This window comes from Enhydra lutris, unplaced genomic scaffold, assembly GCF_002288905.1.
Source record: "Enhydra lutris kenyoni isolate GAN:26980312 unplaced genomic scaffold, ASM228890v2 scaffoldscaffold3, whole genome shotgun sequence".
Lineage (NCBI taxonomy): Eukaryota > Metazoa > Chordata > Mammalia > Carnivora > Mustelidae > Enhydra > Enhydra lutris.
Genome location: NW_019154087.1, coordinates 3,401,980 through 3,428,345, shown reverse-complemented (window position 1 = coordinate 3,428,345; position 26,366 = coordinate 3,401,980). Strand labels below are relative to the sequence as shown.

The following is a 26,366-nucleotide window of genomic DNA, read 5'->3' as shown; positions in this document are numbered from 1 at the left end:
GAACAACATGTATTATATTAAACAACAAAAAAGGCAACTGCTATATAACATACCAAAATACATACAAAAGAATGCCAGCTTTAAAAGAGTCCGTGTTTTAAATGAATTTAGAACTAAAAAAAAAAAAATTATCTCTTTACTTTTCGGTCTAGTTATACAAGTCAACAACAAAAGATATATCAGATTTCAGCCCAGCTGTATGATCTTTAAAAGTTAAAGTTAAGAAACTTTGGATAAAACTTTAAACATTTTAAGCAAAAAACAAGAGATTTTTATGATCACCGGTTGAGAGGGGATTTGTTAGAGACACAAAGAATCACAACCATAAGAAGAAAGCTGGATTCAACTATCTTAAGATTAAAAACAAAATAGAAAATTCTTTTCATGAAACCTATCATAACCTGGGAATAGAGACAGGAAACACCTATTGTACAGTACTGCAGCAACATTATTCATTCCCATCCCTTTTCATTTTCCAGCCTCTAGCACAGTGGCAGAAAGTCGAAAACTCTATTTCTCAGAGGTTCTTGAAGCTGCAGTTGTGTGTAGGATTAAAGTTTTACCAGTGAGAAGCACTTGTGGAAGATATGGAAAATAGAAGTGAGCTGAGAATATTCCTCTACTGGTATGACAGATAGCAAGGAAAACTGGATAGACATGAGGGTCTCTTACAGTCAATACCCTGTGCCTCACTTTCCAATGGCAAGGCTCCAGCTTTATGGAAATGATAATGTAGGAGTAGCAACAGAGATGGTGGCAGCAACATAAATATCCAACCTCCATTTCACAATCCCTAAGTTATCATCCTAAAACCAGGGACCTAGTAGCACTTACAGGTAAGTGACTAAATTCCTTCCTCTCTGAAATTTCTACAATGGTTATCGTTTATAGTAGTATTTTTACATTGACACAGATTGGCACACCAACAAATATTCAGAATACAGGGTATATAAAGTACTTTGACAATTTAATAAGGGAAAGGTAAATAGAAAATGGGAAAAAGAAATGAACAAGCATTTAATGAGAAAAGAAAATCACATGGGTAAATACACATATGAAAAATGGTCAACCATATTAGTATTATAGGGAAATGTTAGATTCAGAGAAATGTTGAATTATAACCACAATGAAAAACCATTCAAGACTCAAAATAACAAAAATTTAAAAACCTAGTAAGACTAAGTGCTGATAAAAACATGTAGATCAGTAAGAATTCATAAATATCACAGGCGGGAATGTAAATTGGTACAGCCACTTTGCAAATTAAGTTGGTGTTATATTGTAAAACTGAATATTTACATAATCTATGACCCAGCAAGATTATCCCTTGAAACTCTTGTGCTTGTTTGTGTATGATACTGAGTAGAAAAAAAAAGTCTCAGAAGACTAAATGATTATCACTTTTATATAGTTTAAAGAATTTTATATAGTTTAAAAAATACAAAACTGAATAATTTGTTAGGAATACATACACTTATTAAAAAATTTAAAAAGCAAGGGAATGATAAACACAAAATTCAAGAAAGTGCTAATATCTAGCAGAGGTCAGGAGAGGAATGAATAGGGAAGGAAAACATGAATAGGTATACCAGTACTGTTAACCTCTTTTAGCTCTTAACTGGATGATGGGTTGACAGTTTTTGTTTTATCAGTATGTTTCATAACATACGTGACTAAAATAACTATACTATTAATGATTGCTAATACTTATAAAGTGTTTATTATATACCCTATTTTCCCCTACAGTCAGCACTATGAAATTATTATTTCTAATTCATAGATGAGAAAACTAAAGCACAAAGAGGTTAAGTAACTGCCCAAGTAAGGTTGCATAGCTAGTAAGTAATGGACCTAGGGGTCAAACAGGCTATCAGGCTCCAGAGTCTGCACTCATAACCAGTGTACTATATGAATAAAATAGCAAATAAAAACAATAAAAGTTACCTAGGATAACAATAAAAGAATCAACAGTTAAATTGATTTACCTTTCGTTTTCCTTGATGACATTTTCGAGTTGTAGTTTCATCTCACCCATATGTTTCTGAAAGATTAAAATATTGAATATATTTTGTAGATGGGTCTCTATTATGTAATCCATTCCTATCTAAGCAGTCAGATTCTATGGCACTAGGCTACTGATAAGAAACAATGATTCTTTACTTCTAATAATAAGCACTAGTAAATTTGGATATTTTAATGATACACAGAATAATACATAAAGAATATATAATAAAACACTCATTTTGAAATATAAAGAAAATATTTATATGACACACTGAGAAATACTCACAAATGCAGTCCTATGATTTGTAGATGTTTATAAAAAACAGATGAGAGATATTCCTCAGTATGTCACTATAAAAAATACCAGATGATCCCCATACCCTGAATGTATTCTTAATCCACTTTAGTTTAGTTGAAGCCCAGATGAGAGCTTGTATTTGAAAAAGTAAAATGTTAACAGTGAAAAAGAAAATAGAGATCTTTAGCAGTAATTTGCTCAGTCTATTTGCCATCTTTATTAACTGTCTAAACTCTCCACACCATACAACATTGGTAAACCTGTATCATCACCAACATATACTTTATTAGGAAAAATGGAGAAAAAAATCACTAATTCATATAAAAATGAGAATAAAATATATACTGTAAAGAGAATGAGTTTGGTATGATTAATTTTCTCTGAGGAGATGAAGGGATTGTAAAAACTCAACAGGAAAGAAAAGGCATTTCAAGTAGGGAGAAATATGTGTAAAAGCAAAGAGGCAAAAAATATTAGAACACAGGCATTGTTGTTAGCTCTCAATGAGAGTAAATGGGCTAGGGGAGAGCAGGAAGGAGGTCATGTAAAATCACACTTAAAACAAAACTGCAATCAACTCATGGTATGTCCATTAATCTTGACCGAGTAACCTAGGCTAAAGGAGAGGAGCCAAGCCTGGAGTGAACCTGGCAAGGGAAGGGCGGAACAGGCAATGCTCTAAGCCCTTCTGCCTCCCTTTTAACCAGAGAAGCTAGTGGAAGCTTGGGCTAGGAAATCAGTAACAGCCAACTCTAGATACAAAGCTGGCTTTAGGAAAGGTGAACCTTTCCCAGGTCCTTGCTGTGAATGAATCACAATTAAATTAAAATGAATGAATTCACTATCAGATAACTAAGAAGTAACCATACATTGAGTCATCATGCAGTGAAAGAAAATTAGAAAGGCAGGCAGCAGCTCTTGAATGCCATGGTAACTAAGAGCTTTGTATTTTATTGTAGCAATTATCCTGATTCTTGCCACTAAAAAAACAACAGCAAAACTGATCTTAAAAGTTGCAAAATCTTGCAAGATCTTTAAAAGTTGTAAAAAGGTAGGTGTATCTTAAAAAATATTTACTCAAATTACTCAAATAGTTAGAATGTATATATAATAGCTAGGATTAAAGGTGAATCATTATGGTCACACTAAAGATTCTTTACTGTCAAATATTCCAAAATATTTAATAGTCGGAAGGAAACAAAATCTCAGCAGTACCTCTTATATTATCAAATTTTCCTTTATTTACATTTTTGGAAGGAAGTTTTTCATATAAAGAAATATAGTGATAGTTTTCTTGCTTTCAGGATAAACTATTATTTTTACTGGGTCAATAAATCCTAAGAACTAGTACTAGTCAGTAATATCCATGTGAGCAACGGTTCTTAGATTTATCTGTCAGCATCTTTTTTTCCTCTGTAAAAGTAGCAACTACTCTTGTTACAGACCCTTGGGCCTTCTGCTACAGTTTTCTCTCTCTTGTAATTAATTCAATAATCACTCTTAGATTGAGAATGTTAGAAGGGGGAATGAAGTTAAACACCTTAGTAAAATAGCTGATTAAAGAGATATATGAATCAGATAGATTATAAAAAATTAAACATTTAAAAGTTTAATTCAAGATAACTAGTTATCCCATTTTATAACAATTGAACCACATAATATGTCATTATAGCAATTTTGAGTGAATTCAGCAGAAACTTTAAACTCACTAGCCCTAAAAAGAAAAGCAAAATGCCATTTGTGCAGAACAGAGCTTTCTATTCTTCTTTAATTGTCAATTAGAAAGATTAAAGACATTACTATGATAGGTTTGAACTTAAATGACCACAAGCAAAAAAAAAAAGCCCATAGTAAAGACTAGGAAAACACCTAATTAACTTAAAATAAGACAGTAACTGCAATTTAAAGAAATGCTTGTTTTTGAAATTTGCGTCTACAGGATCACTCTGTAAATTTATATTAGAGGATTAATCCTGGAAATGAAAGTATAAATCATATCAAATGCAATGGAAAACCTAATTTATTTTTAGAAAATGAAAGCATTATGTGTTCTTTTAGTAAAATACTTTGTCAATCTAGTAATTTTTAAGTAGGAGATTGTTAAGCTAGATCTAATCATCTTGTTCTAGTAAGTCCTGGTTTTAATTCATTCATCAAAAATTGAGGGCGTATTATGCACTAGACTTCAAAGCATATGGTAGGATCTCTTGCTGTCCCTGTATGAAGTGGAGATATAAAGTTTTTAGTGTTTGCCACATTTACAGCCCCATATAAAAACATGCTATACTTTCATTTGCATTAAATTAAGTTAACCTTGCTACCCAACTGAACTGATCCAGGGATTGGTATCTAAACCAAACACAATGATGAGTATATTCAAACTCTAAGAAGTTTACCACCTTCTGGTGAGCTTAGCTTGAGACATACAGCATCTCTTGAACAAATGCTTCCTTTATATGGTTATCCAACGATCAGAAAGGTCAAAGTTTGGGAGGAAAATGTAAAAAACATTTTAAAATCAAAGAAACAGATTATAAATATTAGGTATATTCTAAAAATATCAATCATTGAAACTCAGATTATATCTTGAGCAATGTTGTGCTATCATTTTAGTTCTCCATGAGCCTGCTGTATATCCTAATCTCAGAAATTCTGGGATATAGAAGTGTCCTCAGTTTCTTCACTCTGTTCACTCCTAAAATAAACCCTCACTACGAAGAGGATTTCAGAAAAAAGATGCCATAGCTTAAGCCTATATTAGAAATTGATCAAATGCATCTATAATCTGATGGACATAATACTTGAAATTGGGTGAAAAATCCATTCTCTAAGTAATGGGAAATACAGGTAGGATGAGGGTAAAGAGAAAGGTTTAAAAGTATGAAATGGTTTTGGATCTCCCTGGGGGAAAATAAAGATATAAGCTTATAATAATGAGTTTAAGAGCTTCAAGCACCTAGGAGATCTTCTTGGGAGATATCAGGAGCAAGGAAACACTGGATTAAAAAGCAAAACTGAAGATAATCTTAAAACACACACACACATACTACACTTTCTCTCTTATAGACAGCCAAGAATTGATTAGTTATAGCTAAATATTTTATTCATCATCAATGTTTTTGAAAAGTGTATTTTACCTTTTTAATAGAATATTATAAAAAGCTTGATAACTATGATTTCATACCTGATAATACTTCAGCTGCCCGTGTAGCTCTTCCAGATTTTTATCATACTCAATAATAAGAGGAGCTAAAAAGCTAAAGAAAAAATACATAATTAAAAAAAGGGCATTGGGGATGCCTGGGTGGCTCAGTTGGTTAAGCAGCTGCTTTCGGCTCAGGTCATGATCCCAACGTCCTGGGATCGAGTCCCACATCAGGCTCCTTGCTTGGCAGGGAGCCTGCTTCTCCCTCTGCCTCTGCCTGCCATTCTGTCTGCCTGTGCTTGCTCTCTCTCTCTCTCTGACAAATAAATAAAAATCTTAAAAAAAAAAAAAAAAGGGCATATTGTTTAATATAGGTGAATGTATAATACGTAATGAAATTGAATATGAACATTTTAATGATAAGTGTATCCACAGCAATCAATACTTTGTCTTTTTCCTGTTCTCAATCTTAGCTCAATTAATACTTCCAGATATTGTCAAATATCGAAGGAGGGGAGGTAATGAAGGAGTTCATCAAGAAAACAACTGCCAGTTGATTCTTGAGCTGAACCTGGGCAACTGGAGGCTACTCACCACCCCCTTACCCTTGGAATATGTGTTCCCCACTTCCAAAAGCAGCTCCAAGGATACAGCCTTAAGATAGTAACGTGATGCTGAGGCTATCTATATTGGGTATGTAAGTGAACCCAGGTAAGGCCTCCTGTATTTCTGACTGAACCAAGTTTAAGCTTCCAAGATTATGGCAGGCAGGTGAGGAAATATAGCTGTCTTGTGTTCTCCCAAGACAAGCCTCGTAAATAGGTTCTATTGCTTAATAAATTTGCCACTTACCAATCTGGAGTGGTCTGCCTCTTCCTTCAGTCTCTCTTAGCCCTCCAGTTTTGAGGGCCAATTTCTAGAAACTCCAGAGGTTATGAATAGGAGGGAGATAAAATTACCCCATTTGAGAGCTACTCTTATAGATTACAATGCTGGCTTTTTTTCCACTTGTATATTCAATGTTCAAATCTAATTATAGCAGACTATGAAATAAACCATCCTAATACTAAAGGAATTATTTCAACAATAATAAATATACTTAAGAAAATAATATTTTTCTGGTAACTCAACCTTACCTTTGATCAACTATTATGTTTTCTAACGTGTCATCCCCATCTCCTTTCAAGACAGCTTTCTATAACAGAGAATATTGCATTTTAAAATGTTTTCTCATATCATCCAAACCCCAAATTTGCGGTAGTTTAAAATTAAATACAATTAAAAATTTTACTTTAGAAAATCTTAATGCAATTTAAAAGAGAAACAAGTAATCATCTAAACTGATGTTGAAAGTTTATTTTGGGGGGGGAGGGGCGCCTGGGTAGCTCAGCGGGTTGGGCCTCTACCTTGGGCTCGGGTCATGGTCTCAGGGTCCTGGGGTTGAGCCCTGCATCCAGACTCTCTGCTCAGCAGGGAGCCTGCTTCCCCCTCTCCCTCTGCCTGCTTCTCTGCATACTTGTGATCTCTCTCTGTCAAATAAATGAATAAAATCTTAAAAAAAAGTTTATTTGGTAAATTTTAACATCCATGCATAATAAGAACTCTCGGCAAACCTGAAATAGGAAGAATTTTCTCAACATGATAAAGAATATCTACCAGAAACCCACATCAATTACTATCTCTCATGGTAAAACACCAACAACACTGCATTAAATGCAGTATAATATAAGGCTGCTCACCATCACTGCTAACTTCACCACTGTATAGAGAGGTTCTAGTCAGTGGAACCAGGGTAGAGAGTTCAAAATTTAAATGTTGAAAGAGAAGATATAACACTATTATTATTTACAGACAATTTGACCATTTACCTAGAAATCTATGTATAATCTACCAATTATTAGGTCTAATAAGAGAATACACTAAATTATCAGATAGATCAATAGAACAGCTTTCCCAAATGCCAGCAATAATTTGAAAATGTAAAAGGAAATAATACTCTATTCACTACTGTAACAAAAGGTAGTTCTTGAGAATAAAAAACAAAAACAAAACAAAGACCATTGCAATAACTTTACTGCAAAATCAACTTTACTGAAGGACATAAAAGAAGATATAAATAAATAGTACTATACTATCCATGGATATGTGAATGGTCAATACTGTAAATATATTAATTCATTAAAATTCACTGCAAGTTCAATTCCAAAACAAAATTTCAATAGAATAATTTATGAAACTTTACCTTACACAGATTTTACAGTTCTTGTGAATGAGTAAATGTGCAAGAATAGCCAAGATAACCTGGCCAAAAAAAAGGGGGGGGGAATGGAAAAGAAAAAAGAGGAAAGGGCTTGTCCTATACATAGTAAAACATTGTTAATCCTAGAGTGATTAAAACACTATGGTACAGTGTGTAAGCCTGACGATTCACAAACCTGTACCCCTGGGACAAATAATACATTATATATTAATAAAAATAATTAAAAAAAAACACTGTGGTACAGACACAGTAACAAACAGAAGGGCATAGGAAATCCAGAAATACATAAAAAAAAATTATAGGGGCACCTGGGTGGCTCAGTGGGTTAAAGCCTCTGCCTTCGGCTCAAGTCATGATCCCAGGGTCCTGGGATCGAGCCCTGCATCGGGCTCTCTGCTCAGGAGGGAGCCTGCTTCCCTTCCTCTCTCTCTGCCTGCCTCTCTGCCTACCTGTGATCTCTGTCTGTCAAATAAATAAATAAAATCTTTAAAAAAAAATTATAGAAACATGATATCTAAAAGAAGTGAAATTATAACTGAATAGACAAAATACTGCTTTTAAGTAACAGTGTTAGGTAACAAAATAAAATTAGATTCCAGCATGTACTATACAGAAAAATAAATTACAGATAAAGATCCAAATGTTTAAAAAATATTTAACAATTATTGAAAAAAATTGCATTTTTGACCTTGGGATAGAGAAAGCTTTCTTAAGTTCCAAAAAATGCAGAGGCTTTTGTTTGTTTTGTTCACTAATATATCAACCAGTGCCTAATACTTCCACTCAAAATACATTTCTAACTGGAAGACAACCGGTGTAAAATCTATGAACAGAGAGACTGAGATTTCTTATAACAACAAATTTAAAGCGTCTATGCTGCTGAAAGTACCATAAACAAAGTTAAAAGGCCAGCAGCATTTTTAACATGACCAAAAACTTATTATCTAGTATAAAGTATGAATAAATACTCAAACACAAGGAGATGTACAGGATGTTCAGTGCAGCTTTTACTGTAATGATAGATAAAATGTCCAACAATAGGCTAAAGGAAAGTACAATAGGATCCCATAAGTAGTTCAAGGAATTAACAAGATTTATATGTATCACTATGGGCATAACCCAAAAGCAAACAGGCTAATTCTAGAAGTTATTCATATACCAGACATCCTTCCTACATAATACACAATAATAAATTCCAGATTAATTAAAGACTTAAATATGCACTTATGCAAGTAAAGGACTTAAGACACAAGAGTAAAACACTGACACATTTGACTATATTAAATGTTTAAATTTTTCTACTATAGAGCATATAAACAAGATAAATGAAAACCCACAAACTGAACTTTCCACATGTGTCAGTGAGAGTATCAACAAGCAAAATAAAGAGGAAATCTGAGATCAGACAAATAAAAGCAAACACAATGTCATTAATAATTAGGGAAATACAAATAAAACAATAGTAAGATGTCATTTTACACCAACCACACCGACCAAAACAAAATGTCTGACAATGCAACCAATGGCTCAGAAAGATGTTTTACAAGGAGCACTCTCATACACCATGAATGGGAATGAAAACAAGTACAACCACCTCGGACAATTTATAGTAAACCTGAAGATGAGAAAAGTCTAATTTATGTATACATCCTAAAAAACCTCTCAGATGTGTATATGGAGACATGTTTAACAATGTGCTTAAGGATTACTGCAAAATATAAGAACTGGACAAAATCTAAATGTTCTTTAATAGGAGAATGGATAGCTTGTGGTCTAATAATACAGTGGAATGTAGTGGACAAATGTTATATAATGCATGAACTTGTGATATATGTATCAAATTCTTAAAAATAATTTTAAGCAAAAAAAGCAAGGTTTGCAGTCAGATACATATAGTATGATATCACTTATAAAAGATTTTAAACTTGCCAAATGATACAATAAAATTACTGCAGATATGAACATACATAGTAAAAGTACTGGGAGCATATATACCATTGGAAAACACTAAATTTAGGACGGTGATTACCACTGGAAAGGGATAGAAGGGAATGCACAAGAGGTACAGACACTGAATTGTTTCTGCAATGTCTTATTTCTTTAAAAAAGAAAAAAAAAAAAGAGTGGGCACGTGGGTGGCTCAGTGGTCTAAAGCCTCTGCCTTCAGCTTAGGTCAGGATCCCAGGGTCCTGGGATTAAGCCGTGTGCCCGGCTCTCTGCTCAGCAGTGAGCCTGCTTCCTCCTCTCTCTCTGCCTTCTTCTCTTCTTCTCTGCCTACCTGTGATGTCTGTTAAATAAATACAATCTTAAAAAAAAAAAAAAAAGACTGAAAAAAGAAAAAAAAGACTGGAAGTAAACATGGCAAAAAATTAAGAATGGACACAACTGGGTGGTAGCTAGCTACCAGATACCATTTTTAATAACTTCCGCACTTCAATGTATGTTTGAAAAAAATTTAAATAAAGGAACGATATACTCAAAGTGTTTAGTATAATTCCTGACATATAGAAAGCTCTTAATAAATCTTTGCTCTTTACTTTTTAAAATTTCTTTTTTCTTAATATGGGGGAAACTCTATTAGCTAACCAAAGTATATGTTATGAACATCCAACCAACATGGAAAGGATTTCTCAAAATATACAGCCTCAACAGACATGTTGACATGGATCTAGGACTGTAAGATGAATTATACAAAAAGGGTAACCGTCCAGAGAGAACTGATAGATTAAAGAATAAATGCATCCAGTAGTCTATGTAATTTCAGGGTAGGATTTACTTAATCCTAGACTATTAAAAATAATTATTGTATTATTTAAATATTAATTAATGGACAAGTGATATTTTAACTTTCAATTGTTCAAAAGTTAGTTAAAAATCTTTTGGGGATAGCTAAGTAATTCAAACTTTAAAAATATTTCTCAAATTTCTTAGGAATTTTTATAAAAATCAAATCAACTAGCAGTGTTATGACTAATAGTTGGGAGATGGATGGCATTCTACAAAATAATAATTCAAGCCCTCATTAACCTCCCACCCATCAATTTTAAGTTTCTGAATTGTTATTCTTACTGAGTTTCACTCTATCATTCTTCTAAACAATTATTTAGGAATCGCACAGTGTTTACTAAATTAAATCCAAACTCCTCAACTTAACCATTTAAGGCACTCTACAAAACCTACTCTTCCTAATGTTATTTTCCATTACTTCTCTTGTATATGTCAAACACAGTATAAAAAATGAAGTATGTTTTACTCCCTAAATACAACTCCCACTTTCTTACCTCCTTTTGCTTCTCATCATGCCAGTGGGTCCATCTGCTATGCTCTCCACTACCCCTTCTTTTAGCTCTCACTGAAGTTCTTTAGAAATCTTACCTACTTTTCAGTACTCATCAGACATGCTACATCCTTCAGGAAACTTTTTCTGATCTCTCCAACTATATTTGATCTCCTTTTTCTCTGATACCCTCATTTGGCTTTAAGGTTAAGATACGAATAATATGCCTTATACCTAGTTATTTAATATTTGTCTCAACTGCTATTTTTATTAGTCTTTAGGTTCCTATGAAATGGTAATTTTATTATATACATTTTCATATCACTAAAGTTTCTGGCTTAGTGCTTTACATAGAGGAGGTACTCAATATATATTAGTTTAACTGAATTCTATAAAGACACTGCTCTGAAACTATTTTCTAATGATAGTTGTTACAGAAATACCAATTTAAGAGTAAATGACCAATAATCCAAATTATAAAAAATTACATGATTTTAAGATAAACATATTAAATCAAAATATAAGAAAAAGAATAAAAATATAGATTCAGCAATCCTTCCCCACTTACTAGTGAAACTTTCAGAATAAAAGACTGCATGACTTAATAATTCAAGATCTAGTGGAAAAAATCAGGTTGGGAGAATAAGATTGACAACAACTATAAAAGCACTTATATAGAGGTACGGGGCTGGCTCACTCAGTAGAGTGTGTGACTCTTGATCTCAGGTTGTGGGTTTCACGCCCTATGCTGGGTATAGAAACACTTAAAAAAATAAAATCTTTTTATAAAAGCCAAATATATATGTATATTTATACATTTACATATATTTATATTTATATAGTTCAATTGAAATATAATTGACATATGTCATATTAGTTTCAGGTGAACAAGACTAACAATCCTATCCAATAAGCTATGATCACCAAAAAAAAAAAAAGCATTTATAAATATCCTTTTTATATTTTCTAAAACAAAATTTAAACAAACTATACTAAATAAAAGAAACATACGAAGCATTTTATATATCTTGAATAACAGATACTCTACAATTAATTTCTATTATTTTGATCCCAAAAGGACTTCCTGAGATGATGATGAGAGTGTATCAAAGAATGTCAATAATATTGGATTATAATTGGGTAGACAAAATTTCTGGATACTTCCTCTGAGGATATTCCTCAGATACTTCCTCTGAGGAAAACAAACACGAAGTATTCTAATCATAATTCTGAATGTTTAATTTTGTGCCCCTTACTTTACTCTATATCACTGGCTATAAAATATATTAATCGCATCCTATCTGCCATCCTTTGGAAGAAAATATAGGCTGATTAGCATTTTGTGAAAGTGTTGTTGCACATTTTTGAGTGTTGCAGCAAATCATTTATATATGGAAAGATGGATTTTCATCATTTATCAATGAAGGTCGATGTACAGAAATTGCTAAACTCTTACACTTAGACTCTCTTTAAAGTGCTAAATCATTTTTCCCCTTTTTTTTTTTTTGAGAGAGAGTGAGCAAGCACACTTGTGCATGCATGTGACAGGGAAGAGACAAAGAGAAAGGGAGAGAGAATCTTAAGCAAGCTCAGTGCTCAGGACGGAGCCTGACATGGGGCTGGATCTCATGCTCTCAGAGAGCAGTGCCACTTGACATGCTTTTTATTTATACATAAAACACAAAATAATCAAAGAAAGACAACTAAATTTCACAATAACCCTGAAGGGATCATTCAAGAAACTAGTTGTTATTTAAACCATCTTTGGAAGGTCACATACAATTATAAGAAGTTTTTTATTTTTAAAGATGAATGGGGGTGCTTGGGTGTTTTAATAGATTAAGCTTCCAGCTTTTGATATTGGCTCAGGTCATGATCTCATGTTGTGAGATCGAGCCCTGCATTGGGCTCTGACTCAGCACCGAGTCTACTTAAGACTCTCTCCTCTTCCTCTGCCTCTCACCTGGTGCATGCATGCACCCTGTCTCTCTCTCTAAAATTAAATGAATAAAGCTTTAAAATAAATAAGTAAAAGAGGAGTCACTTATTAAAGTATAATGAACCAAATATATTAAATATACAAGCTACTGCACACACTGGAAAATCTAACTTTCAGTTTAAATCCATACAATTTATGTATCATTATTCTAAATATATCATGTATTTCCCTAAGAAACACTATACAAAAAAACCTTAAGGCAATTCATAAAACTTCCTTTGATCCATGGGAAGCCTAAATGATTATTATATAGTGATAGCACAAATGAATTTTAACTATCACTTATAGCACAGTTTCTACAGAAAATCAAGTTTGAAATTCCAACTTAAAATTTAAGAAAAAAATATCAAATTCTGGCAGCTTTATTTTTCTAATATTAGAAAAGTTTCATAAAGTATGTTCATTTAACACAAGTCCTGGCCATTTGCCTAGTGTGAGGAAGAAAGGAATTTCATTGTGATTTTATTCTGAAAAATAGACTAAAAAGCATGAACTGTTTGTATTTCACAAGCTGATCATGACTTTTTCATCTCAACTCTCACTGTACATAGCATATAGAGCTCAAATGATGTTGGGAAATTAGTAGGCAGGAATAAAGTAAAGGAAGGGTATAATTGCTTCATTCATTCCACAAATATTTATTGAGCATCTATTAATAAGAATTGACACCTGGGAAACACAGCTGAACAAAAAGGCCAAATAAAGTTTATGAAGGATTTCTGTTGCTAGCAGCAATCACTAAAGTTAGTGAGAAGAGATCTCAGCCAGTGCTCCTGGGTTTCACATAACCTTTAATAATGGTTTCCTCCTACTTCTATGTCTACAAACAGAAAAAAAAGTAAAAATACTATAAAAAGAAAAACACAATTAAAAAAATTCCTCTTGACAGTTTTTCAATTTTTTTCATTTTTTTTTTTCAAATTTTTTCACTTTTTCCAGTTTTTCAGAAACCAGTATAACATTTCTGGGGTGAAGAACTGAAGAATGCACTATATATGGCCAAGGATATGGACCATAATGCTAGATAGCAGATTAATCTCTTTCTCATATTCTCATATCACCTCTTTTCTCATTACTGCAAAATATGCAGTGGAAGGCAAGGGGATTGGTATTTTGAGACAGCAATGTGTTCTGAAGAGACAGCGAACTTCAGAACACTCTTAGGCAGTAACAATGTATTACTACCAAAAATAAGAGCTAGGAATCAAGATTTGATTGTATGACTATAATAGCATCTGTAAAAGAAGAATATGTACCTTTAGAGAATTCAAGGAGCTGTAATTTCACAGGAGTGTACACTATTAAATAAGAGAAGACTTGACCTTACTTGGTATGTTACCTTGAGGCTTTAATTAATTAATCACAATGTACAAGGCAAGTGCATCTAAAGGTCTACATACAATCACTGCTTTATCTGGTAAAACAATCTTTCATAAGTCAGCCATGTACAGTAGGTATGATATAAAACCGTGCCAAGAGATCTTCTCAGGCTTTAAAATCACTCTTTTGTTTGAATCCTCCTTTTAGACATATTCTATAAGACATTAAGCAGAAGAAAAAGAACCTAAGAATCTGAACAAAATTTAGAGGCTCCTGTATTACAATTCTCTATCATCTAAATGATAACAGTTCTTAGTTAAGCATAACTAACAAAATAATGTAAGAAAAACAATAACATGATTAACATAGTGGATGGATAATTTTAAGACCCCCTGGACGCAGTCTGGTCTTTGTAAATAAAAATTGAGCAGCAGGCTAAATGTTGAGAATACACTAAAGAAAGTATAAGTATAGTCAAGTCAACAAGATAAACCATTACTTTTTAAACAACTTCTTTCTTAATACCTTAAAAACAATTCTATTTTTAAGAGAGAGGGCACATGAGTGGGGTGGGAGTGGTAGTGGTGGAGTAGAGGGAGAGGAAGAGAGAGAATCCCAAGCAGGCTCCAGGCTCAGCACCGAGCAATGGAGGGCTCTATCTCACAACACTGAAATCGTGACCTGAGCCAAAATCAGAAGTCGGACACTTATATATTCAAAATGAATCATCAACCAACGAACTACCCAGGCACCGCAAAACAATGCTTTGGTTACAAGATTCACTGATGTCAAGATCAAAATACATCCTTATTAATTCAGTAGGCTGCTATCACTAATATAGGAGCTACTGTTTTTCTTTTAATATTGTGTAACTCAGAGTCCACCAATAAACATATCTCATTGTTCAAAAAATTTTTAACAGAATATTTAAAAAAGAACATGCACCCAAGGAAAGAAGTATTAAAAACAATGCTGTATATTGTTTACTATTTTGATTTAGTTTTTGCTTGCCATAATTTATGAGAATTGCATGTTAAAGCTTACTATGAAATGTATCCTAAGAAAAGATTTCATTTCAAAACGTCAATGAATTCTCATTTTAGAACTCAGATATTTTAACATCATACATAATACCTAACCTCCAATTCAGAAATAAAGGCAATTTCTATGGCCAAAGAACTACTTTTATTAAGCAAAAACAAGCATTTCCCTATACAAATCCCAGTTGTAAGTAAATTTCAAAGTGCTATAGGCAACTTCACATGAGAATAATCCTAAGTAGAATTTATTTACATAAACATATTTACAACCAAATCTGAACCTTGTTTTTTAGACCTTAACTAATTTACATACCTGCACCGATGAACATTTGGAAAAATTTTCCATTTGATATCGTCTAAGAACTTCATTTAGTCGGTGATCTGAAACAAAGGGAAAAAAAAAAAAACACTCCATAGTTCACTGGCTAATGCTCAATATTTAAAAACTACAAACAAGATAGTTATTATCTGACATATCCAATGCAAAACTGCTAGTCTTCACTGCTTCTCAAAATGAATCATCAATTTCAACACATGTTTTTTGAATTTAAGGGCCCTTCTATACACATAGGTCAACTACCTACTGCTAGTGGGAAAAGAATAGCTGCAAAGAACTAATTGTTCTGATTTCTTACGTTTTAATTCTCAATTCTTCCTGGTTTACTCTTCAGGCTAGCAGAAGTAAAAAAATACTCCATTTTTTTTTTTCCCCAAATTCCTGCTACTGGAAGTGAAAAGAACTGAAAAGATAAGCTATAGTCATATTTTTCCAATAGTGAAAATTGGCTAAAATTCTGTTCCAGAACAAACAAAAACAGAAGAGAAACAGCAGGACAAAGATTCTGAATTATACAGGAGTAAGAGATAATAAAATGAAGGACTGGAATAAAGTCAAGTGCTTTCAGTAAGCACAAGGTGCTTAATATTTCTATTCACATCAAGAAAGCATAGAACACAGTGAATGTAGAAAAATTATTTCAAGATCACATGGATTGTTTAAAACTGAAAATTTGCTAGCAATAGAGTAAACCTCAACTTTCAAAAGGACTGAAAGCCAAAGAGGGCATGTTACCTGACAGTAGCACAATTAAGCTAGAATAAAAAATCAAAAAGGGAAAATTTTAATACATTTTGAAGTTCAAAAATTACTTTTCAATAACCCATGGGTCACAGGAGGAATTACAAAACAAATTTGGATGTATTTTGAGTTGATAGTGAAAATGTAATACCTGAAAACTTGCTAAAAAAAGTCTATAGCTTTAATTGCTTATATTAGAAAAGGTTTATAGTCAATGAAATATAGGTCCATCCCAAAAAGTTAGAAGAAAAGCAAATTAAACCCAAAGATCAAGTGAAGGAAATAATAAAGTCCACCCCCAAAGAAATTCAAAATAAACATACAAAAAAGATCAACAAATACAATCATCTCAAAAGTTACAGTAAAAGCATCTGATGATATTTAAGATATATTCATGATAAAGCCTCAGGAATGTAAGAACAGAAGTTAATTTCCTTGATATGATAACTGATTTCTACATAAATGCACACCAGACATCATACTAAGGATGAGAACGTTGAAAACTTTCCCCAGAAATTGGGAATGACAAATTGGGAAGGACGAATTCTCTTGCCATTTAATCACACTCTACTGGAGGTCTAAGTTTATGCAATAAGGCAAGTAAGAAATAAAAGTATAAAGACTGAAAAGAAAAAAAAAAAATTATCCACTATCCATAGTTAATCATGTATAGGTATAGGTAAATCCCAGAGAAGTCAAAGATAAAATCTTAGAATAATGACCTTCAGCATGGTTGTTGGAGATAAGGCCAATATACAAAAACTAATTATATTACTATATATTTGCAACAAAGTTACAATAAAAGATGTCATTTACAATACCATACTAAAAAAACAATGTCTAGGAATAAATCTAAAGGATTTAAACAAAAGAGCAAGACTGTGTACAGAAAAATATGAAACAATAAGGAGAGAAATTAAAGACTAAATAAGTGGACAGAGAAACTCATGGTTTATAGGAGTTAGTATTGTGAAGATAGCAGTTCTCCCCAAGGTGATCCACAAATAGCCTAAATGCAATCTCAGTTAACATTCCAAAAGATATTGCAAAAATTTAAAAGGTGATTCTAAAATATAGGTGTAAACATGACAAGAAAAGCTAAGGGATTCTTACAAAAGTAGAATGGGGGAGGACTTGCTTTACCAGATATCAAGGTTTATCACAAAGTTACAGTCATTTAGAAAGTGTGATAGCTGTATAAAAATAAACAAATCTAACCAATGGAAGAGAATAAAGAATACAAAGATAAATTCACATTCACTTAGAACACCTGAATTATTCACTTAAAACAACTGAATTATGATTGAAGGGGCACTGCAAAGCAGTGTGAAGTAAAGAATAATCTTTTTATATTCCACGTATCAGTAAGATCATATGATAATTGTCTTTCTCTGATTGACTGATATGTGGAATTAGAGAAACAAGGGAGAGGATCTTGGGGGAAGAGAGCAAAAAACGAAACAAGACAAAAGAGAGGGAAACAAACCATAAGAGACTCTCTATCTCAGGACACCAAACTGAGGATTGCTGGAGTGGAGGTGGGTGGGAGGAATGGTGCGTTGGGTGATGGACATTGGGAAAGGTATGTGCTATGGTGAGCGCTGTGAATTGTGCAAAACTGATGAATCACAGACCTGTATCCCTGAAACAAATAATGTATGTTAATTTAAAAAATGAAAAAAAAAAATCTTTTTAAAATTGGTCCGGGTCAACTGGATATCCTCATAAAAAATAAAACATTATCTATAAAAATCAATTCTAGGTGAAATGAAGATCTAATTGTGAATGCCAAAACAAATTCTAGACAAGTATAGAATATTTTTATATATCTTAGGGTAGGGAAAGATTTTTTAATCAGAACACAAAAACACTAACCACAGTGAAAAAAACCATGATAAACTGAACCACATTAAAATTAAGAACTTCTGTTCAACAAAGAGACTTAACAAGACACAAACATGGAGAATGTATTCCAACACATGTAACAGAAAAGGGCTTGTATCTAGAATATACAAAAAGCTATCAATTAAAAGGCAGATAAGCCTATAGATTGTGGTAAGACATGAATGGGCACCTTCAATGAAGATTACCCAGGGAGCTAATAAACATAGAAAGCTGCTCAACTTCATTAGACATCAGGAAAATACAAATTAAAATTACAATAAAGAGCTAAAATTATAGAACATGTTGGTGACAATGTAAAATAATGAAAACTCTCAACTGCTGGTGAGAACATAAATTAGTGCAACTTTAAAATTACGCATATACATAATTCCTAAAAATATTCCTTCCCCGCTCATGCTCCTTCTCTCAAATAAATAAATAAAATCTAAAAAAAAAAAAAAAAAAAGTCAATTGTGGATTACTGAAGGAAACACATTCAATCCTCAGAGGTTGATTTTAATAAGGAGAAAATTTTACTCTAACTTAAGTCTCCTATTTCTTTCATTCATTCATCCAAAATATTTAAATCTAAATCTTTCCTTATCCTGAGATCATAAAGACACCCTCTTAAATTTTTTTCTGAAAGTTTAAATATAATTTATTTCTTCAATCAACCTGCAGATGATATTTCTATATATGTGGAAAGGTATTTTTATTATTTCTTCCTTCCTATTTGGATAGCCAATTATCCTAGCACCATTTGCTAAATACCTTTTCCCCACTGATTTATATTGCTGTTCTTTCAGATAACAAGTTTCATGTATATGTCTTTTCCGTGTTAATTTATTCCACTGATCTATGTATATATCAATCTGACAATCTAATATTGATTTAATAATCAAATTTTTAAGTCTTAATAACCAGCCAGTAAAATTTCCCACCTTGATATTCTTTAAAACTCTCTCGGCTATTCTTAGTTCTTCCACTAGATTTTTATTTTTTTATTTTTGAGAGAGTGAGAGTGAGCTAGTGGGGGTAAGGTGAAGAGGTAGAGGGAGAGAATCTTATGCAGGCTTCACACCCAGTACAAAGCCCGACATGAGGCTTGATCTCACAGTCCCAAGATCATGACCTAAGCTGAAATCACGAGTTGAATGCCTAACCAACTGAACTACCCAGGCACCCCTCTTCAACTAGATTTTAGAATCATGTTGTCAAAACTAAGTTTGAGAATGCATAAGTCTAACCATTAATCAAGAACTGACATATTTAATATATTGAGTATTCTAATCCACAAATTTGATATGTTAATGATTTCTCCATTAACCTAGGTCTTTATTGTATTCAATAATTTTTTTTAAAGATTTTATTTATTTATTTGACAGGAAGAAATCACAATTAGGCAGAGAGGTAGGCAGAGAGAGGGGAAGCAGGCTCCCCACTGAGCAGAGAGCCTGATGTGGGACTCGATCCCAGCACTCGATCCCAGGACCCTGGGATCATGACCTGAGCCAAAGGCAGAGGCTTAACCCACTGAGCCACCCAGGCGCCCCTTTTATGTAGGATTTTTAGTTTGTATATACATAAGTGAAACAGGCCTATAATTTTTTTTTTTCTTACAAGTCTCTTTGTTGGATAGAAGTTAAGAATACAGACACTGGAACTAGACAGTCTCAGTTCAAATCTCAGCTCAGTCAGTCTTTAGTGAGCTTGTGGTGGTACTTACCCAAAGCAATGAGTTTTTTAATCTATGGCTATTGAACAGTTGGGTGTGATAACTATTAAGGAAAATTAAACAACTGATCAAGGGATGAAGTATTACTGAGTGTGTGCTACATAAAAAAGCAGTATAATCATATCAAGATTACTGACAAAAGAGGGGCACCTTGGTGGCTCAGTCAGTTAAGTGACTGCCTTCAGCTCAGGTCATGATCCCCGGGTCCTGGGACCAAGCCCTGCATCCGGCTCTCTGCTCAGTGGATCCCCTCTGTGATCTCTTTCACTTTCACTCTCTCTCAAATAAATAAATAAAATCTTAAAAAAAAAAAAAAAAAAGGATTACTGGCAAAAGAGCAGATGAACTAATGGGCAACGGTTACAGTAAAAAAAGTAGTAAAAACAGGAGTGCCTGGGTGGCTCAGTTGGTTGAGTTGGTTTCGATTCAGGTCATGACCTCAGGGTTGTCCAACAGAGCCCCATGTCAGGCTCTGTGCTCAGTGGGGTTATCTGCTTGAGAATCTCTCCCTCTGCCCCTCCCCCCAAATTGCGCACACACTCTCCCCCACAACCCCCCAATGAATAAATAAATCTTTTTAAAAAGAGAAAGTAGTGAATATAAGCTGGGAAAGAATTAAGGAAATAGAGGAAAATGAAGAGTTCAAAGAATATGTCTTTTTTTTTTAATTATTTTTATTAACATATAATGTATTATTTGCCCCAGGAGTACAGGTCTGTGAATCATCAGGCTCACACATTTCACAGCACTCACCATAGCACATACCCTCCCCAATGTCCATAACCCAATCAGAATAGAAGTCTTGATGAAGCCAAAGAACAGTGACAGTGGGAGCAAGAAACTTGTGTTTAAGATTTCAAAAGCAGGGTAACTTGAATAGATTCCTGCTTATGTCCAACATGAAGTAATAAGGACCACCTTCCCATTCAATACAACCAAAAGCAAATAAATGAAATAATGGTTTGCAAGATACTAGACAATAGACAGTGATAATGAGAGATGCAAAACAAATGAGGTAAACCCTATGACTGCTCCACCTTAATGACTGGAGAGTCTAGGCCATGGCACAAAGGGAAAATGCAGGCCTCAGAGATCAGAAGCTTCTCTGAGTTAAGGAAGTGGAGACCAAGTGAACAAGAATTGGCAAGACAAAGTATGAAAGAGAAAGTTACAGAGAGAGAGAACTCTGGATATATGAAATCTGTGGTGGGTCTCTGTTTATAACAGTACACAAGAACAATAATAAAACCCCCAAAAAACAAAAACAACAGTACACAACGGACTTCTGACTAGCTCTTTATCTATCAAAGAAATTAAATTTCTAGTTTAAAATCTTCCCACAAAGAAAACTCCAAGTCCAATTGACTTTACTGGTAAATTCTACCAAACATTTAAGAAAGAAATAATGTCAATTCTACATAAACTTTCCCAGAAAATTGAAGAAAACAAAATATTTTTCAACAAAATCTATAAGGCAAGCATTGCCCAATGCCAAAACCAGGCAAAGAGATTAGAAGGGGAAAAAAGGACTTATGAACAGAGAAAATGAAAATTTTAAATAAACTTTTAAAAAAATCAAATCTAACAATATATAAAAAGGATAATACATGAATAAGAGAAGTTTATCCCAAAAAGAGAGGTAAGGCAGGCTTAAATATGAAAATTAATCAATGTAAGACATCCTATTAGCAAACTAAAAATGGAAAAAAAAATCTGATCCTCTCAATAAATGCAAAAAAAGCATTTGAAAAAAAAATCAACATCTATTCTGATAAATTCTCGGAAAACTAGGCATAGAAAGGAATATTCTCAACCTTTTAAAAACATCTATAAAAAATCTACAGTTAGTATCATACTTAATTTTGAAAGATAGATGTTTGTACCCTAAGATTAGGAAAAAGACAAGGATGTCCACTCCAACCACTCATGTTCAACACTGTACTGGAAGTTCTAGCCAGTACAATAACCAAAAAATGAAATGAAAGACATCTAAATTGGAAAGGAGGAACTAAAACTGTTAAGAGATTAAAAGATTGTCTATGCAGAAAATTTAATGAACTCTAAAAACAACCTATTAGAATAAGTGAGTTTAAAAAGGTTACAGGGTATAATATACCAAAAAAAGAGATATAGTTCTATATATTAGCAATGATAAATCAGATGCCAAAGTAAAAGAATGATACTATTTACAACAGTATCAAAAACAGAATACATAGGGATCAATCTGATAAAAGATGTGCAAAACCTATATATGAAAAACTACAAAATACCGCTGAGAGAAATAAAAGAATAGATACATCAATGGAGAGAATATACCTTTTCATTGATAAGAGGACTCAATATCATTTGATATTAATTCTATACATATTGATCAACAGATTCAAAGCAATGCCTCTCAAAATCTCAACATCTAGTTGAAGAAATTGACAAGCTGATTCTAAAATTCATATGGAAGTGTAAAGCACATAGGACAGTCAAAATAACTGAAAAAGAACACATTTGAAAGGCTAACATCATCTGATTCTATGACTTACTACAAAGCTGCAATAATCAAAACACTAGAATACTGGTGCGCAAACAGATAAACAAATCAATGGAACAGAATAGAGTCCAGAAATGGATGAACACAAATAAGGCCAAACGATCTTATTTAAATATTTTATTTATTTGACAGAGAGAGAGAGAGAGAGCGAGCGAGCATGCAAGCACAAGCAGGGGTAGGCTCCCTGCTAAGTGGGGAGCCTGATGAGGGGCTTGATCCCAACACCCTGAGATCATGACCTGAGCTGAAGCCAGACACTTAATGGACTGAGCCGCCCAAGGGTCCCAAGGACAAACGATTTTTGCAAAGGTGCAATGGTAATCGATGGGAGAAAGGATAATCTTTTCAATTGCATTCATATGCAAAAAAGTGAGCTTTGACCCTTATCTTGCACCTTATACAAAATCTAAGTGGATCATAAATCTAAATGTAAAACCCCAAATTACGATATTTCTAGAATATAGAAAATCTTTGCAGCCGTTGATTAAGCAAAGATTTCTTAGATATGACATCCATAAAAGAACAAATTGAGAACCTCATCAAAATTAAAAACTTTTGGGCACCTGGGTGGCTCAGTTGGTTAAGCAACTGCCTTCAGCTCAGGTCATGATCCTGGACTCCTGGGATCGAGTCCCGCATTGGGCTCCCTGCTCAGCAAGGAGTCTACTTCTCCTTCTGACCTTCTTCCCTCCCCTCTCATGCTGTCTCTCTGTCAAATAAATAAATACAATCTTTTAAAAAAAAATTAAAAACTTTTGCTCTGTGAAGAACACTTCACGAAGAATGAAAAGAAAAAATAAGTTCATCTACACTTCCCAAATCCCCACTACAAGAATGACTTTTTCATTCCTTAGCTTGATAAATAAGTATTTCTTTGAACAGGTCTCTAAGGACTATCAGATTTCCCTTCTCAGATGGAGGTGGGAGAACGGTGTCCTGAAAATGTGTTAGGAGTTTACTAGAAGCATGGTCAGGTTTGGAATTGCCTGTAGTTACTTGTAAAGCTAATGCTTTATCACAGGGGTTGCCAGTTGAGAAACATCAAATCCAAATACAACAAATGAAAAGAGGCAATTAAGATCAAGAAGTCAGTATAGAGAAGGTTAAAATAGGTGGGAGAACGTCAAGCCATCTATATTTACCACAGCTGGTGTCAAGGTGTTTTGCCTACTAGGGTAACCCACTCAACTGTAACTGGCACACTGGGTTCAGTTAAAAGGAAAAAATGGCTGGCTCATTCCTCCAAAACTCAGTTTGAGTGACTCAGGTACCCTCCCCACGCCAACCAAACTCCTCACCAAACTGTTGTCTCCCACCACGCAAGATGGTGGCCAGCCAGTCTTCCTTACAAGGTGGCAGATATTCCCACTTCAAACTTGAGAAATAATGCTAATGTTATAGTATCATTATAGCGCATCAGTAATTTTAGATAACATATATAGTGTACTTAATATGTACTAGAAACCATGCTTTATTTATATCATCTCATTTAATCCTTACAACTCCATGAGGGTTATTGTGCTATTCTTTCCATTTTACAAACAAGAAAACTGAGGCACAGAGGAGCTAAGTAACTTGCGGAAGGTCAAAGACCTGAAAAGAGATAAAGCCAGAATATGAACCTCGACAGACTGAATTGAGAAGCTGAGTTCTTAACCACTGGTTTCTAAAGCTTCCAAAATGGCACTTAGCACTTTTTTCCCACCTTCCCTGCTGTTTAAAGCAAAAACCTCAGTTGCCCTCTACCTTATTTTCTCAAATTCCCTAATCTCCAATCTCACGGTACTACCTTAGTTCACTTTTTACCAGTATGCCAAATCACCTTAATTGCGCTCTGCTACAATGCATATTCCTCGTAACAGCCATACCAGGCTTTCCAAATCACAATTTGATTACGCTACTCTCAAGTGAATTCCTTTCAGTGGTTCCGATAACCTGTACAATGGTCCAAACTCCACATACAGCAGACAAGGCCCTTCACTATCCAGCCCCATTCATCCCTTTCAGCTCCACCTGGTATTTGCCTATATAAACCACATTCCATATAAGTCAACATTCTCGCAAGTCTTTAACAAACATATTCGTAATCCCCTCAACGCTGAATATACTATTCTATTTGGGATATCTACACAGTTCTTTATCTAGTAAATTCATATTATTACTTCAAGTTTCAGGCCAAATGGCACCTTCCTTGACCACAGTTAATAATAATCCTGTAATAGTTAATACTTGTTGAGCACATTTGTTTACTGTCAGGTATTACAAATCTTTTACAGATTTTAATACTCATTTAATCATTCCAACACCTATGAGGAAACGGAGGCAAAAGCGTTAGCATTTGCTGCCACTTCAGTGTATGGAATTTACGTATTTCCTTCCCCAAATTAAATTCCTGGAGGGTAGAACTGCCCTCCTCGTCTTTGAAACAGCTCTGCCTGTATAGAGCCTGGCACATAACTAAAAACAGGAGTTCAGGGGCGCCTGGGTGGCTCAGTGGGTTAAAGCCTCTGCCTTCAGCTCAGGTCATGATCCCAGGGTCCTGGGATTGAGCCCCACATCGGGCTCTCTGGGCAGCGGGGAGCCTGCTTCCCCTTCTCTCTCTCTCTGCCTGCCTGCCTCTGCCTACTTGTGATCTCTGTCTGTCAAATAAATAAATAAAATCTTTAAAAACAAAACAAAACAAAAACAAAAACAAAAAACAACAGGAGTTCAATAAACATCTCTTTACAAATGGCCAGAACTGTGCCTCCAGGTTCTAATGGCAGACTTGGAAACTATTCCTGGCTATTAGCCCTCTAATATCTCCAGAGCATGCGAGGAGCAAAACAACCATGTTTAGTGTCTAGGAGAGTCCCATGTAAGCTTAAGGAATCCTCCAAGGATTTACCAAACGGTTCTGCTTAAGTATATACACATCCTCACACATACTACCAAGCTTTTTGTAAAGCTAACTTAAGTTTTTACAAATTTCCATGCACCAAGCAAGCATTAGAAAAATATTTGCTGGTCAGCAACGACGACATTAAACCTTACATGTAAGAATTCTCAATAAAGGAATACGGAGCTTACTTTGATCTCTCAGAAAGTCGATTTCTGTAGCCATTTCGATAGAATTTAGTTTGGATATTTCACCACCTTCACTTTCTTCAAGACAAAAATAAACAAAACCCCAACAGCACCACCATCACCAAAAAAGAAAAACCCCAGAACTCGCTGTTCGGGAAAACTAAAGCAACGCTCCGGAGGTTGTCAAGCACTCGGGCGGTGTAATCAGCATCCTACTCACGCGGCTTCCCCGCCGCGCCTCCTTCTCCCGAGTCCCAGCCCAGCCCCTCGCTCAGGCAACAGACTTCAGATTTCAGCTCGCGACCCGCCAAGTGAATTTTGTTCCACCGCACCCGAATCCCGGCCGGGTAAAACGGGGACGCGGATGGCTACAGGCGTCCCGCAGGTCACTCGGGGTCGTGTCGGGCCACTTAGGAGACAGCCGAAGGAGCCGCCAAGTAGCCGGGTGGCGGCGTCCTTGGAGGAGCGTTTGGGGTACGGGGTTGACTCCAGGACGACGGGGAAACCCGAGGCCAGCAACGGAAGTCGACTCGGCCCGCCCTGCGACTTTGAAACCGGTGCCCGGGACCGCTCCTTGGAGACGGTAACGCCGTCTGCGTCATCACGTGAACGTCCACGCTTACGCCATCGCGCTTCCTAGAGTCCTTACACGCCATTGGCTATTTGTCAAGGTCTGGACCGAGCTATGAGAACCTGGGTAACAGCGGGTTGAGCCACT

General features: G+C 34.6%; 1 protein-coding gene across 2 annotated transcripts in view; it reads right to left on the bottom strand.

Moving 5' to 3' along the window:
• The window catches only part of LOC111154238 (sodium channel and clathrin linker 1), a 191,423-nt gene extending 165,181 nt beyond the window's left edge, over positions 1-26,242 (bottom strand). For both annotated transcript variants that reach the window (XM_022513725.1, XM_022513735.1), the window contains exons 1-5: positions 25,652-26,242; positions 15,657-15,724; positions 6,584-6,642; positions 5,487-5,559; positions 1,986-2,041 (exon numbers count right to left, since the gene is read on the bottom strand). In XM_022513725.1, the coding sequence (XP_022369433.1) occupies positions 1,986-2,041; positions 5,487-5,559; positions 6,584-6,642; positions 15,657-15,724; positions 25,652-25,685 (290 nt within the window). In that variant the 5' untranslated portion in view covers positions 25,686-26,242. The remainder of the gene's footprint in view (positions 1-1,985; positions 2,042-5,486; positions 5,560-6,583; positions 6,643-15,656; positions 15,725-25,651) is intronic.
• Positions 26,243-26,366: the final 124 nt, after the last annotated feature.